Source organism: Chaetura pelagica, unplaced genomic scaffold (assembly GCF_000747805.2).
Source record: "Chaetura pelagica isolate M959 unplaced genomic scaffold, ChaPel_1.0 scaffold101, whole genome shotgun sequence".
Classification (NCBI taxonomy): domain Eukaryota; kingdom Metazoa; phylum Chordata; class Aves; order Apodiformes; family Apodidae; genus Chaetura; species Chaetura pelagica.
Genome location: NW_009952564.1, coordinates 2,266,635 through 2,283,587, shown reverse-complemented (window position 1 = coordinate 2,283,587; position 16,953 = coordinate 2,266,635). Strand labels below are relative to the sequence as shown.

Here is a 16,953-nt window from a genome sequence, read left to right as displayed (position 1 = left end):
CCTGCTGTGCTGAGAGGAGCTGGAAATGCTGCTTTAGGACTGACCTAGATCAGGCACTTGTCACACACTTTCAGGAGAGTAAATGGCATTTCCACAATGCATAATCTGGACTGGCAGTGCAGAGCCCTGTTGTATCCCCTCTGTGCACCTCCGCCATAAAATATGGTCATTCAGCAGGCAATGGCACAACTGGGAATAAATTCTTTACCTTCAGAATCCCAGGACATGTGATTCATCCAGAAAGGAGTGGGGAAAAAAAGAGAATTAGTAAAAGGCACTCACTTCTGGGATTGGCTGATGAGTGGGATGGAGTCTGAGGGTGGGAGGAAACAGCCTCCCTGGCACAGGAGGGATGTTTGAGCCTTTCAACTCCATAAAACGCCAAAGTGAAATTCCCCCCAGGGGGATGCAGAGGCACTGGCAGTCTTTCTTCATCAAATGGGCAGAAATGGGGCTCTGTGGGGCAGGGCAGAAGGAGTGCCCCTTTGCTGAGTGAAAGCAGCCATGGGTGGAGGCTGGATGGTACAGCTCCAGGGCTGGCCTTAGTGTGCATCCCACTTCCCAGCCAGCCCACAGGCTAGGAAGCATTTGCAGAGTCACCCAGGCAAGCTGGCCACTGTGAGCCCCAGCTATCTCACTGCTTTCAAATAGTGAACAACCACAATTCTCAGCTGGGGAGAAACATTTCCTCCTTGTCCTCCCACTCAAAGAACGCTTAGTACCCCTGCATGTGTTAATTACTTTACAGTTTCTTGCCATAAGCAGTTAAATGTTTGCTTTCCTGGGGTTAGAGTTTTAAACTGGTTCTAAAAGACACATAGGAAGACACCCATCCCTGCACAGGATTTCTACGGAGCAAAGCAGAACCAAGCATGATCTTGAAGATGGGGAAACTGAGTCACAGTTCAGCAATGTTAAGCTACATTCAATATACAACTAAGTCTGAGGTTTACAGTATTTTTAAAGCATACACAGCTTCTTAATCACAGATCTGGGTTTTTTGCTTATAAAAATGCTGCTAGATGAAAGCAGGGACCTTGCATACTTGCAGAAAATTGTGAATTGCAAATTAGGGAAGAAATAAGAATTAATTATTTTGGTTATTGACGTAGCCCTTTCTATTCAATGGGAATAACATCCCTGCTTCATTCCTTTGCATAGCTAACATCATCATGGACTTCTTTGAGCAGCATGTTGCATTTAGATATATAAAATACTGTGAGTTCAAAACACTGTGTTACAAGCCCAGGCTTTCAAGGGGAAGAAAGCTTGTCAACTGGGAAGTGGAAGCAGGATTTTGAGAAAAAAAAGATTTGGAACTTCTAACTTCACATGAATATTTTATGTAAACTGTAAAGGAAAAAAAAAATTACAGAAGGAACCAGATGGTAAAACCAAAACAAATCAATAAACACACCCAAAAGGATAGTACAGTTTTATTTGTGAAAATATTTAACTATGTTTATATTATGGAATAATCAAACTGAAAGAAAACCGTATTATTTGCAAATTTGTGTATGTGATGCAGCTGTGAGGATAAAACCATTCTTGAGTGACTAGATATGTTTCTTTTGCTTTCCTCCATTTCTTTTAAGCCTTAATTAGAGCCAGATGTTTCTTGTCTCCTTTCTTTTTGTGTTTTCAAGCCTGAATAAAGCATGGTGCCAGCAGTAAACACCATCTCTGACATTTTTTTATGTGTCAGTTTCATCTGGCTGAGTCAGAGTCACAAACCGGTGAAGTTGCAGCACAGTGCTGCAAGCTTTCACTCCTGCTGTCATTCCTATTGGGAGCAGGGAACCAGCATTACTGCTCCTGGGGCTGCTGCACAGGAGCCATAATAATCCTGGAGTGTGTCTGAGAGCCTTTTCCCTGGTACATTCTGCTGGAGGCATACTGGAATGCCATATTCCTTGAGAGCAGCTTCCTCTCCCATAGTCTGAGAGCGCTGGGAGTGATTTCTAGTCACTTAATTGCTGTTCAGTCATACAGATTTACAGTCTATTTTCCATTTCTTCTTTGTCCTCCTCAGGGAGGCAAGGACTGGTACCCACAGTATGTAGGTGTAACCATTTCTGATCTAAATCCATGTCCTTACTGTGATACTGACCTCTTAGGTACCATGCTCTGCAAAGTATTTTGTCATTAAATGCCAGCAGTCCATATAAGTCCATAACAGCTTTATTCCTGACTCAAATTGCAAAGCATGCTGTACTATTCATAATTATGTTTTTCAGCTACTATTTAAATGTATTTGCATTCTAAGAAGTGTGCCAAATATAAAAATCCATGAACTGCAACAATTACATAGCAAGGTGTTAGAAACTGCTGTTCTGAAAAAGTCATCTGAGGACTAGTTATGCCTCATTTGACAAATATTAGGCTTTCTACTCCCACATATTTTGAGCAAGGACATATTTTACCTAGAATAGATTTTAAAGCAAGTTCCCAGCAATTTTCCAGTTGTCTTTCTCCCTTTTAACAGATGTGCTGTTGTGCAGTCCTTGGGAGTCAAGCTTACTTCCACTACTGCACATGTCAAAGAGATTTTTGGATAAAAAGCTATTCTGTTTTCTTCCACTGACTTCTGTACCAGTAACTACTAGCCCAGCTTCTGTAGTTCAGAAGAATTTAACCATGTAGGAGGAGGACATTAAGGTACCAGCTACCCCAAAGTTTTCCATTGCCTCTGTTTTAAGGATGAATGAACCTGTAGGATTGAAACCTTGCTACCAAATTTACTTAGTTCAAGCTAGGTATAGAAACAAGAAAAATAAAGTATTTATAGAATATAGAACAAATATCACAGTTAATAAGCTGTCCAGAGATGCAGATAACGTAATTAAGAGAAAGCCACATTCAACCCATTCATCTTCCCTCCTGCCAGACAAACTCCTCACGTTACCCATGCGTGTGCCTCTATTGGTGGTGCCAAAGGAGCAAACGTCTATAGCACAAGCATTCCATGCTACAGGCATTTTGTGACTAGTTTTGTCCCAGGGAGGCAGATGCCCATTAGTGCTTGGAACACGTAAGATGCAATGCTGGAGTGCACCATCAAACTTCACTTCCTATGAAGGGACTCCAGCTCCCACAGTTTGGCTCCTCTCTGTGGTGCAAACCTTGGCAATTAAGCTAGGATGAGTGGGTGGGGTCCAAAGAGCTCTCATGTTCCAGACTAAAATGCTGGTGGTGCACCCAGTAGGGTGGTTGAGGACTCAGAAACTGCAGGAGCAGCTTTAAGCTGCTATGTTGAAGATGTTCTTTTTCCCCACCAGGACATCTTGTTTCCTGGTTGTCCAGGGTATGGTTTCAGCCTCCTTTCCTTTGGGCTACTGTCTCCTTCATGGCCTGCTGACAACATTGAGTGAGCTTTCTTGGGCTCAGGCAATGCCATCCCAAAACCAGAATCGTCATATGCTGCATAAGTGCTTCCTTCTATGCCTCATACCAACATCAATGCAACCATGAGGTCCTGAGTCATCCCCACAGGAGGAAACACCTTCTTATTGAGAGCCAAGTTTCTGCCATACACTGAAGCTGGTTTGCCTTACACGTAGACAATGCCAACGTGTTTTTTTTTATGGTAGCACAAATGGGAGATGGGAGAGGGCATGCAGCCTGTCGCCAGGTTTTTCTTGGGGTCAACCATGACAGTGAGCAGCCATGCCAGCAATTTGGTTGGAAATAGCTGACCCCAGCTCCACAGCTACTTCTAGATTTTTAAAGATACTGATCGGTAGTTTTCAGGAAAACAAACGTACGAACAACCACAACATCAAAAAACACATAACAAACAAACAAAAGAAAACCGCACCAAACAACAACAAAAAAAAAACCAAAAACCCAAAGACATATGTGAACACTTATGGACATGTTTTAGTGGGATGGTGAGGCTGACGGACTTGATCCTAGAAGTCTTTAATGATTTTATGATTCTTTCAGATTTTTGAGCAACCAGATGAAATAGGAAATTAGGAAGTGCTGGCTTTCTCTTCCTTACCTGGTCCTGGAGAAGTTTAGACGTTTTCTTCTGTACAGGTTAGTGCAGCCCAACTGAAGTTGTCCATAGTTGACAAAAAAAACTGTCAAACAAGTAACAAAGGTGTATCAAATCCATGTCATGATGAAAGCAAGCCATGGGACTACGGTCTATAACAAATGATCAATTTATGCCCAAAATGCTGTCTAGGAGTAGCCAAAATTATAGTCCCTAATTTTAATTTTAGGATCTGGTGGACCTTATGAAGAGAACAAATTCTCTTTCTGCCAGCATTTCTTCAACTATGTCAGTTTTTTTCTTTCAGAATGCATTTTCATCTTACAGCAGAAAAAGGGTTTTGTTTTTCTCTTTAAAGGAAAAAGGGAGCAAACTCAAAATCTTAAATATTTTTATTATTAAGCTTATCAAAACAGAAAGATCCTGTTCATGCAATTCTTTTTACTTGGCTTGCTGGCAGCTCCATCTGGTATGACACAGGAGACCAAATCCAAATCTGGAACCTCCTTTTTCCTCAGCATTTGACCTTTGTGGTTCTGTAAAGCTATACTGCCCAGACCTCAAAAGAGTTGCTTTCACCCGTGTTGTAAATTAAAATCAAATAGTAGAAGCAAGGGAGTTTGACAAGGCAGCACTGACCTTTCCTGAATTCAAGTGTGACTCATTCAAACATCTGGGTGGGCTATGAAAGTAACAGGTCTATCCCACCCCATCCTGCCCCAGAAATGATTATATTTTTTCCCCCGCAAACATGACAGACATCTTATATGAATAAATCAATTTTATTTATATAAAATTACAGGCATACCTTGTCTATTATAAACTACCATATAGTTTTTCAAAAGCACCGATATTTATCAATAATTTAAAATTTCTTGAGAGCAGCTACCTTTTTCTGAGTGGCATTTGTAAACTTGTCAGACTTCCCTCCACTCATTCAACTCAAGCATAATCTGTTGCTCATGAGATGCTGAAGGTTGTACCTTTTCCATCATATTAAAAATCTTACTGTTCCTGGATATCTCTTGTGAACAGTGCCAGAGAAGAATGGGTCGGGTCTTCCACTTAACAGTAACTCACCCTAAAATAGGGTATTTCTTTCTTTTGTGGTACCAAAAATACATCAGGTACAAATCCCCACTGAGACACTCACTCTGTAAGTATTAAAAATTAAATCCAAGAGACTACTGTTTCTTTGAGGCTTCAATACCTGTTTTTCCTTGCATTTCTTCAAGCTTATTAATGCAATAATCTTTCTTCTCTTACGCAAAGAAAGAGTTTTTGTGAGAAGCCTGCTCTACAGTTCTGTGTCACAAACTGCATTAGCCTCCAGGCTGTGCTTCTTTAAAGGCATCTTTGCTAAGCATGGGTACACCAAAACCAGGAGGTGTTTCTGATGGGCTTATTCATCCAGTTCTCTGATCATTTAAGGGAGCTTCACAGCAGCGACACAGAGGGAGATACAGGTGTTACCTCTTAGCAGGCTTAGTCCTGCTCAGGTTTTTCCCAATAATATGCATGACCAACAGCCACTGCTGGGCTGATGCCCTGGTGCAGGTAAAAATGGAGCGAGAGCCACCAAGCTAAGGTGGTCACAGGAGGAAGAGTGGCAGGCAGCCTCTCTTCTGGTCATCACATTTGGGTACTGGCACTTTTTGTTTCTGAAAAAGCAGTTTTTTTCTGAAGGGGAGTTTGCTAAGCACCCTCAGCATTCACAGCTCACTCAGGTTGTGGAATCCCAGGAGACTCACTTTATCAACTGATTTTGGCTTATCCTGACAGACTTTTGGAGTAATCCCCAAGTTCTCTTTGACATGTAACTGCTGTTTTCATTTCCCAGAACTGCAGAAGCTTTATACTCCAATCATGCTAAAAGGAAAAAAAATTCTGCCCTTTAAAACAATCCCAACAGTTTAGGGACAAGAGTGATGTGGTGCAATGAAGGTAAGATTATAGTTGGGTGTAGTGACATGCTGCATTTGGCCAATGTATCCCTGCTGCACTTAACAGGCAAGCTCTTTGGCAAAGCCATGGATCTTCATTATGGCTTCTGCCAACAGAAAACCTGATTTTACTGGAACTACAGTAATGAAACTCAAGTCTAAGATTTGCAGAGTGGAGTGAATATAATTTAATACAGAGTTTACAGTGAGAACACTCCAAAGCTGAGACACAGTGCTACAAAACTGCAAAAATGTCATACTGATACCTTGCTTACAAGGCTGTCCTGAGACAACTTCATTTAAGATTGCCAAAATCTCCAATGTCCTTGAGAGAAAAATCATTGAAGAAGGGCAAACAATTGTTAAGAAAAGTGGTGATCTTTGGCTATGCATCTGCATTTTCCCATTTTACATTTCTAACCTTAGAAATGTCTGTGAACCAACTGCTGTTGCTTTCCAATGTAGATTCATCTGGATAATCTGTAACCTGGTTACAAGTGTCACTTCATGGTACTTGGCAAAGGCCTAAAATACTTTTTAAATTGCCAACTGAAGTCTTCTAAGAAGACATATCAAAGCTCAGCCAGTTTATCTGGCTTTTCTTCCTGCTTAGGTTATCCTGTTAGAGGTACAGCACCTTAATGCTTGTACACTATTAAATATAATTTATCAAGAAAAGCAGTGAAGAAACTTGCATTGTTCCTGCCTATGAGAAGCAAAGTACTTTCTGAAGCTCTTCTTCATAATAAAATACCTCATTGATTTTTAAAAGCCATTGATAAGCTCAGCGGTCTAAAATTCACCTTTAACAGCTTGTGCAACTAAGGAAAGTGGCTCCTTGGAAAAGAGAAGGAAAAAAGTAGGTCCTAAAAATGAAGCGAATGTGTGAAATAGCTTTAGAAAAAGCCTTTTTTTTTTTTTTTTTTTTTCCTTCTGAGTCTTGTGATCCCTTTGAAGTACAAACTATTTTATTGCTTATCTTTTTAGGCAATCAACTTACTGTAATTAATAATTTCATGCTACTCATTCTTCTGGTTCACACTGGAAAGAAAAACACTGGGGAAATTCAAAAGTAGAGGCACCAGATTTTGCAGCTCTTGTTCATCTACCAGAGTCCAGCTCTGCATTTCCTTAGAAGCATCTGAAAAATCTCAAATAATAGAAGGAACACACTTCTGCAGCACCGAAACTGACATACTGGTACTATTTGAACAGAATTTGTTGTTCTGCATCAACCTGTTTCTGAAAATAATTAGAAAATAAAGTTTTTAGAAAGTGTTTTAAAGGGAAAGGCTGTTCTTCAGAATGATCCCTTTAGCACTGTCGGATATGTAAAATGGCCCACGGCCACCAGCATTCATCCTATGTTCAGCCCTCTGGAAAGCAGAGCATACATGCAGTGGCACAGCAAATGTTCCCTCCTGCCCATCTGCTTGTGCAAGCCTTTCAAAAGGTGTAGAGCCAGAGCAATGTTTCAGAAGTCTGCTCTGTAGGGGCAGTGTCCTTATACACAACATCATTTTCTGATGTGTTTTGCCATGTATCAGTTCTTTCCCTTTTGTTGAGGTTGGAGAGCAGCCCCAGCAACACTGAGCCCTGGGAGGGGCACTTTCTTTGCCACTGGATCAAGACTTCAGTTACAGTATAGAAAAAAAATTGTAGTTTAAAAGTATTATATTTTTTTAAGTCGCACTTCTGTGGGTCACTGGGCATGGAGCTACTATGAAGGCAACACCTGCCCTCCTGCAACTCACTATGCAGCACTGTACAGGCTGCCTGACATTTGCAGCGGCAGAAGCATGGGCAACACAAGGAAAAGGAAGCAAGTCCATTTCATCCTGCCCACAGATCAGCATTACCCACTCCTGTCCCAGGTACTGGGTCCAGCCGTGTGTCTGCTATGAACTCTGCTGAAATTCCACCAAGTAAAGAAAAGAACTTTGGAAAAGAAATTGGCTTTGTAGCTGGGTGCCACCTCCTTGGACACCCCTTGGCCTTTCCAGAAGTTGTTCCAGGAGCTGAAGGAAAGCAGAGTCACTTCATTGCCTTTCTAAACCAAATTATAGCAAAGAAACAGGACTATCTATGCATGAGAATGAAGAACAGCTATGATTTTTGATCAACATACAGCTCTTTGGTACAAAGCTTGGTAGTGTCCCTGCAGGAGTGAACACACTACATACTCTTCAGGGAAACACTGAATGAGTTTGCAGTGAGTAGTTCATTCCATTTAACATCAAGCCATTAGCAGAGACATGAAAGTGGTACACAAGACAGCTGAAAGACTCCTAATTTTTTTATCTTGTTCTACCATTTTCCAGGTCTGCAAAGTTATTTATGCACAGTTACTCCCAGGGAAACAAACACACTTATTTGGACACCCTAACTATGGAAATTTCACAGTCCATTCATTTTGCTTAACCTTTAATGAGGCAAAGACACAGACTTCATCATGCCATCCAGGCTAAGTCTGTCTAGTATTAGTCTGGTTTTCTCTGAAGCATTTGATGAGCAAGGTACTAAAGGTACCATCACAAACTGATATCAAGCTTACCCTTCACAAATAAAGATGATATTTATATAATAAGTTGTAATACAGAATTAATAAGATGACAAGCAACTCTAGAATTGAGGTATCAGTTACCCTAATGGTAGAGTGGATAAGATAGTCAAGCCATATTCATACTAAATTTCATCTTCTGACTCTTGGTCTCTTTCAGATGTTTTCAGTAATCCCATTTCCATAGACTGGGACTGTTTGACCTTTGAACGAATTGTCCTAGAAACAAACAAACAAACAGACAAACAACAAAAAAAGAGTTGTCAATAGTAACACAAAGGCTCATCAGGCCATTTTTACATGGTAAAAACTGTTTAACTCTTGCATTTCAGCAAAGAATTAGAATGGGGAAGACATTGTAAAGAGGAGATAGTGATTTCAAACAGCTTCTGGGCAGAATTTTACACCAGGCCTTAATTGTGGATAACTGTATTTTAGCATGAGTGACTGCTGCACAATGCCTTCATGTACCATGACATTCATATGTGCTGCCTGTAACAATACCACCCATATGTACTGCTTGTAAGAACTTGTTCCTATGGACACATCTAAGAGTGTACACCTTACACAGACCTCAGTGTAACATCTAGAAAGTTCCATGTTGTGCAAGTACAAGACAGACAGCTGCATTCACTTGGAAGAATACTATAAATCTGTGAAGAAAAATGAGTCTGGTCAACCTCCCCAAGGATGGGAACTCGGATCAACTCAGGGGAGGCTTGTTTGACCCTGCAGCAGCTGCCATTCCCAGCATCAGAATGGGATGTAAGATTGTTGCCACCTTCTCTATGGTTGTTATTCTTAACACAACAAACCAGTTACCCAGATGTGAGTGTCAGTGTCTTTTGGACTGAAATCCAAAAAGATTTGGCATCTCCTCAGTGCCAAGCAAGGCTGCAGGAACTAAATTTGGCCAAAGCAAGATTAAATAGGGCTATTAGGATGGTAGGGGTAAAGCAAGATGTGAAAAGGATGTTTAGGGCAGGCCTGGCAAAAGCTTGGTAAGGTCCTGCATGGATGATCACACATGGCAAAATCAGGCTCATTTTTACAACCAGCCTAACTCTGCAGTTGAAATCTTGTCAGAATTAACACTGGGCAGCAAGAAAAAAGGCTAACTTTAGAAATTAGGGAATGAAACTGTCCAATGAAAAAGATATCAAGTCTAGTCACAGGAAAATACTAGCAATCAAACCCATCCAATAATGTTCAAAGCTAACACATGAAGACTGCTGGTTAAGCCACTTGGAATTAGTAGAGATGAACACTGGGGGAGAAGATATTGTAGGAAAAAAAGGTCTCTCCTTGTAAAACTTCTGTGTTTACCAATGTGAAGGACTGTCACAAAGAGCTCATTTATCTGAGAATCATTATGCCATCAGAGCTGTACTTTATTATTTTTTCCCCCCTTCTACTGCAGCAACGAGTCATGTTGTCTTCACTGATTAGTAATATCTGTTTTTATTATACCTTGCAAGATAATAGATTACTTTGTGGAAACCGTTTGATTTGTCAATGAAACTTTCCTGAAACAAAGCCCTTGCTACACTAAATAAACAGGTCTCCATAGTTTCAGTGTTTCAGGTAACTTACCAGCTGACGATTGTGTAATTCACTGCAAGTATAAGAAAAGCAAAGGCATAATGCCAGCAATAGCACATGGTGAGGAACATCATATTGGTATGATCTGTCTGATTCCACTCTGGACTCCCATTTGGAGGATAAAGCACAAAACCAATCTATAATTAAAAAATACATACATATATTTAGCAAATGTCATTTGACATCTTATGCTGTATATGTACTAGGATATTCACCACAAGGCAAGCATTTCATATTCTCATAGTTCTGTATGTATCTGTGATTATTACTAAAAATACTTTGATTCAATGGATCATTTTACACACTTTTGTGCAGAAATACCTTTGAAGACGCAGAGCTAGTCCAGAGAACCACTACTCTTGCCCAGTCAATTAAGGAGTGGGCCAAAAAAGTCCTGCAGTGATCACAATTATGTACTGTAAGGAAAGGGGCTGATGTTCAGCTATGTATAGTCTGAACTGCAAGCACATCACCAACCAGCAAATCTGCCTGGCCATTTGCACTGACTCACTTCTTCCCAATGGCATCTGGGAATGTGCTACGTGGTTCAGAAGATGATTAATAAATTAATAAATAAAGGCAAGCCATAAGTCTATTTCTTCTTGGTCATCCGGGGAAAAGGTCAAGATTTGAAATTACATAAAAACAGAGCATTCTCACCCAAGGCTGTAAGTTCATGTGAAATACATAGCTGATTTTTTTATTCAGAGCTGAGAAAGGTGTAAGTCAGAGTAGTGCATAAACCAGAAAACTAGTGCTGCCTAATACTCTTCAAAGCTCAGCAGTTTAGCTGAGAATTCAGGAACCTGGAAGAGGAGGAGAGAAGGGAGGGGAAGAGCGAGTGCATTTTGCAGTTCTATGCAGAGAATTTAATGAATGAGAGTGTTGATGATGCAGAAAGGAAATGTCTTTACCTTTTACGAATTTGTCATGCTGCAACTAGTATGTGGTTTTCCCTCACACATATGGTTGAAGTCCAATGTGGTTGTGAAAAAAGCCGCACTTAAATCTCTTACATTATTAGTTCTTCATTTTTTTTACTTTGAAACAAAAAACACATTGTCTCCAGAGCTAAAGAAATAACTTATTCTAAAATTAGACTAGGCAGACAACAAAGAATAAATGGTTGCATTGAATTTCTCTTATGTAAATCTTCTGAAATTATTGAAGAAAAGTTTACAAATAAGAAAATTAAACACCAAGTGCTGCAGCACCAGGTTCTTGAGTTCACTTATAGAAAAATACTGCTGTTTCAGAGGTCTGCCTTCTTGCCAGAGCAAGTATTTAAATATTTGATTTGGGGCTGAGTGTCCAGTTCTCCTAAGGTACAGCAAACATTTTTACTAATCGTGTCTGGCCAGCATATAAAAAAGGGAAGCCAGTCTAGACATGCCGGAAAGAAAAGTCACTGGAGTGACCTCAGTTCTGCACTATAAGATGAAACACACATTGGCACTAGAGCTCCTATTTCTTTGTTAAAAGATCACAGCAGTTTATTAAGTTCTCTCTCTTTTGAGAGCAGGTAAAGCTTCGCTATTAAATATCTATTCATTGGATAGAATGACAAGTAAGCAAAGACATGAAAACTGCATTTTGAAGAGTCCTTTTGGGAGACACAGTAAAAGTTTGGGCTGTTCCTTCCGCTCGATTTCCCGAACACCAGAAAAGCAGGAGGCTTTACATCACTCAGTCTCTTAATGCAAATAAGAAGCTCAAATGTCTCTTCAACTCAGCTTGCCAGTGTTGCAATGCTTTTTAAAAAGTAGAAAGAGGCAGCCAACATGAAAGATAATTGGTAGCTTCATTCCTTTTCACATAATGTCAATGGGTGCTTTGCCTGGCCCATCCAGGGCTCCGCTGGGCATTTACTCACTGCTTCAGCAGCTGTAAAGAACAGCATATACTGCTGGGCTGTAAAAACACTGCCACTTGGCTGGCAAATTTTGAACAGGATGTTACGGAGATCAGAGGGAATGTTCAATCACAAGGGAGACCTCAACAAAACCACTTTAGCTCTTTTATTGACTCAAACAAAAGACACCAGAAGTAAAATGTCTTATTTGTCTGTAAAACAAGTATGAGAAATACTTCTGCCTCTTTAAAGGGACATCAAGAATGGATTTTTTTTCTATGAAAGCTTTGAGATCTGTGTTTAAAAGGCATATTGTATCACCTGTGAAACTTCTGCAAAGGTGTAAATTACTAATTTGGGTGAAGGAAGTAATTATTAAGGCAGAAAAGTGACCTACCTGCCAGAACCAACTGCCTTGTAATATGCAGAGGCTTGTACGGAGCATCTCCAGCACAATACTGCCACGGAAGAAAACTTCCAGGAATATGCAGGCAGCAGCTCCAAAGACAGCAAACAACAATAACTGATGAACATGAACATCCAGCATGGCTCTCCCATGAAGGTGATAGCAAAAGAGAAAACCTGGAATAAAATTAAGTGACCAGTTTACGATATTTTCTTCCCTTTTAACCTCCCTGCATCTGCTTTTAGAGAACAGTGAACCTTTAGCATTTCTCTTTACACCAATATCACCTTCTCAGTTGAACTGAGAGTAATTTTTTTAGACTGATGCCTATGTAATGTGTGCTCCCACTCTTGAAATCATACGAGGAAATTGCATGGGAAGCTGAAGCTCTGGTACCTTCTGTTTAAAACACATAAACAAAAGGTCTCATTCATCTATCTCTGCAGTGTATCAAGAGAGATGCTGTTCTGCATGTACAGAAAATATAAATTGAGTGTGTCTCCAATGCAATTCCAACATGGGATTGCTCTGCATTCACACTGGCTTTAGCTATCAAGTTGCCTACCATATCAGTATGTACATTGAACCTCATGCCCAAGCTACTGAGCACTTACCCAAAACAGGCTTGTGATGTCATCTCTATTTCTATTTCTAACATTCTATATCTATTTCTAACATTTCTATTATCTGAGCCAATTAGGAAAGTACAGATATACCTATACAGTGTGTGATCGTGCTCCAGGCTGTAGTGTAGACAAAACCTCAGCCATTTAAGGAGGGCCAAGACAGATTTTCTTAAAGCATTTTAGGGATTTAAACACCCAGTTCCCGTAGGCTGATTCTTTAAGGCTTATTTTAGATACCCAGAGCAAGGATTGATACTCCTCTACAAGTTTCACATGCACCTCTGCAGGGAGAGGTAAACTGACCTTCAATAAACACTGCTAAGGAAAGCATCATCCTGTCCATAGCCACTGGCAATGCATTGGTCCCATGAGCCACAATGTCAACCAACCCTGAAATGCCATAGAATAGGTACATGGTGGCATGTTGCCAATTCATCAAGTGATCCCAGTGCTTTTCCTCATAATTATACAACTTCAGATGGGGTCCATCAGGAACAAACTGCTCGGCGACCATTCCTGCACAGGAAACGAGAAGTATAATTATTTGTCTTGGTGCTTAAGGCGTACATGGATGTTAGGGCTTTGTACAAACAATAAAGGCAACAGTATATTCCCATGCAGCATAATGCCAGTCACTTTGGGGTTTAGTCTGGCTGTCTGTAGATTGTTCTGGGTCCTTGATATGTTTTGCTCCCTTCTGCCCCATTAAGCCATGCCCAATAAAGTTTTTAACACGTCCAAATTCAAGTGAAAATGCACAGAGGCCTCAAAGGTATTAATTTTATATACATTTCAAGAAAATAGGCAGTGAGTGGAGGAGAGATGAAGTAAATTACTTTGCTGAAGGAATGACCAGGGGCCAAACTCTAACATGTATTAGAATCGCTTAGATTGAAGAAGACCTTCAAGATTATCAAGTCCAACCTTTAACCCTACTCCACCAAGTCCAGCACTAAGCCACATTCTCAAGTGCCACATCTAGATGACTTTTAAACACATCCAGGGGTTATGACTCAGCCACCTCCCTGGGCAAAATGTTCCAATGTCTGACAACCCTTTCAGTGAAAAAGTTCTTCCTAATGTCTACTCTAAACCTCCCCTGGCACAGATTGAGGCCATTCCCTCTTGATCTATCACTAGTTACTTGTGAGAAGAGACCAGCGCCTACCATTTTACAGTGTCCTTCCAGGTAGCTGTAGAGGTCGATGAGGTCTCCCCTCAGCCTCCTTCTCTTCAGACTAAACAGCCCCAGTTCCCTCAGCTGCTCCTCATAAGACTTGTTCTCAAGGCCCTTCACCAGCTTCATTTCCCTTCTTTGGACACGCTCCAGCACCTCAATGTCTTTCTTGTAGTGAGGTGCCCAAAAGTGGACACAGTATTTGAGATGTGGCCTCACCAATGCCAAGTACAGAGGGACAATCACCTCCCTGGTCCTGCTGGCCACACTATTCCTGATGCAGGCCAGGATGCCATTGGCCTTCTTGGCTACCTGGGCACATTGCTGGCTCATATTCAGCTGCCTATCAATCAGAAGCCCCAGGTCCCTTTCTGCTGAACAGCTTTCCATCCACTCTTCCCCAAGCCTGTAGCATTGCATGGGGTATTGCATGTGCATCACATAATCAAGAGAGGAGAAAGCCAGAGGAAATCAGGCTTCAGCTCCACTCCTGATGCATCTTACAGTTTCCAGCAGTGAAAATGGAGACAGCTATTCTGTGCTGCTGTTTTGTTGGGTTTTTTTGAAACAATTGCTATTGTAGTAGTCCTCTGACTGAATTTTTCAGCTGCTTTTCCCAGTGGTTCAAACAGAAGCATAACATATGCTAAAGTCTCCAAAAGAAAGGTTTACCATTTCAGTCCTCTGCACTATGCAGAATGGCAGAGTTCAGAGTCCTAATTCAAAGGGATTTTTTCCTATAAAGCCATAAAAGGAAATCCCTCCACTGTGCAGAGTTATTAAAGGTCCCATGAGAATGTATATGGAGTTACTGTTTGAATTGCTGCTCCACTACCTCCCTTACCTTGGCCCCTCAGTGTCTTGCTAACTAGCTGCAGTATTCCAACAAGGAGAAAGCTGCTTTTAGGTACTTTATATGATCAGTGGAGTTTTGGAAGGGTTAAAAATACATTCTGCTTTAAAAACATTCAAGTTCATTATACTGTTTATAAAGCGTGGGCCTGCATCCTGCTGTACAAGGAGATAGGCTGCAGAGCAAATGCAGTGTTTTTCCACCTTTACTTCAACATTTTCCTAACACAGAAACAGCAGGTTTTACTCCTGCTGCTGCTTTTACTGCTTGTCCTTGCCAGGCTTTCTGGCCCATGTTTTTAACTGGAATTGAAATTACCATACATTAAACTAATAGCTTTTTGTTTCAGGGTAAAAATAAAAACACTAGATGAGTGTTTTAGCTGCCCAACTACCTCTAGCCACTGACTAGGAGATTTGTAGGAAAATTGGCTTCGTCCTGGCTCAAACCAGGACAATGTCCCCACTCACTCCTCAAAATGAATGCTATTTTTTAGGGTTTGACCATTTTAAGGCATATCAGAGTGATATCTTAACTGATACAAGTTCCAGGGAGGCAGGAAAGCAAGAACAAGATTTTGGCAAAGCCTGCAATTTGATTAGAAACCAGACAACTGAGCATCTAAAGAAGAGTAGATAGAACCTAAAAATCTAAAAATATTAAAGATTAAGATCCTTAAGACCTACATATGCTGAGCTCCCCAAGTTCCCTGTTATTTAACTTACTTAATCCTTGCAGGTAATTTGCTAGCATGCAGCCTACTGGAATTTCAGCAAATGCTGGAATTGAAGAACAAGAACTAGGCACCACCAATAGGCTTCACAGCTCACTTAACAATTCCCATGGGTTTCCACCCAGGCCAGTCCACAACAGAGGGAGAAATATCTTCCCTCCACACTATTGCAATGGTCCTGCAGCAATAAGATCTGGAGTTCAGTTTTTTTTTGTGAACATTATCACTTTCAAATGATATTAATGCAGAAGAATTCGTATTTACATATTATACCAGTAACTCAGTGGAGACTATCAATATCTGAGATAACTGGATTCAAACCAGGAAAGCAATGCCACAGTCTGGTGCTCCCAGTCTGCATGTGAGACCCCCTTGCCTAAATATCTCACCTCCCTCCCTGAAGCAGTGAAGAGCATATGCATGCTCAGGTGGACCAGCTGTGAAGCAGTCAGATCTTAAAGAAGCTCCAGAAGAGCACTATGGATGAAAACCATGTTAAAGTCATAACTATGCAATCAATTACAGTAGTCTCACTAGTTCATAGATTCATGGTGCTTAAAGGACAAAATACCAAAAAACAGTGAGATATGTTATATCAGAGAACAAAATAAATAATTAAAAAAACACCCAACAAACAAGCAAACAAACAAAAAAGTGTTAAAAGGTACACGTTTTTTGTTATCTACCTCACTTACCAATCAGGGCAAAGAAAGCTTTGATGATACCCTCAACAAACTCCAGGCGCTGAAATCCTGCCCTGGAGCCAAAGTAGCAAGCATTCTTGTTTTTTCGACAGGCATACTTCAGTGGGTACTTCACTGACCACCACAAGCCAAAAAGAAGGAAAAAGCTTCCAGGGAGGGCATGCCCTTTGAAATTTCCCATGGTTTTCTGGTAGAAGATACCTGAAGGTGAAACAAGTGCAGATAGATTATGAGAATAGTAGAAGAATTCTGTGCATCATAATTTTAAATTATCTCTTAGCATAGATCAAAAGGGTGTCCTTTTGTACTCTCATTTTATTTCAAAATAAATTTGGGTGCTTATCTTCCCTGTCTGTTCAAAACACCCAGCCAGTCTGCCCAGTCTCATAGCTTTGCAGAACAAAAGTGACCCAACTGCAAAGCAGCTCACCTGAAATGCAGAGCTAGCAGTTGGCTAGTTAAGAGAAAAAATGCCATAGTACACTATAGCATGCTGT

General features: G+C 40.7%; 1 protein-coding gene across 1 annotated transcript; it reads right to left on the bottom strand.

The window, feature by feature from the left end:
- Positions 1–8,511: 8,511 nt before the first annotated feature.
- On the bottom strand, positions 8,512–16,639 carry TMEM45A (transmembrane protein 45A). The gene is made up of 5 exons (XM_009993345.1): positions 16,448–16,639; positions 13,293–13,505; positions 12,355–12,539; positions 10,097–10,242; positions 8,512–8,722 (listed from the first exon to the last, which is right to left on the bottom strand). Exons 1-5 carry the CDS (start codon positions 16,635–16,637, stop codon positions 8,629–8,631), a joined length of 828 nt encoding a protein of 275 aa, XP_009991647.1. The 5' UTR covers positions 16,638–16,639; the 3' UTR covers positions 8,512–8,628.
- Positions 16,640–16,953: the final 314 nt, after the last annotated feature.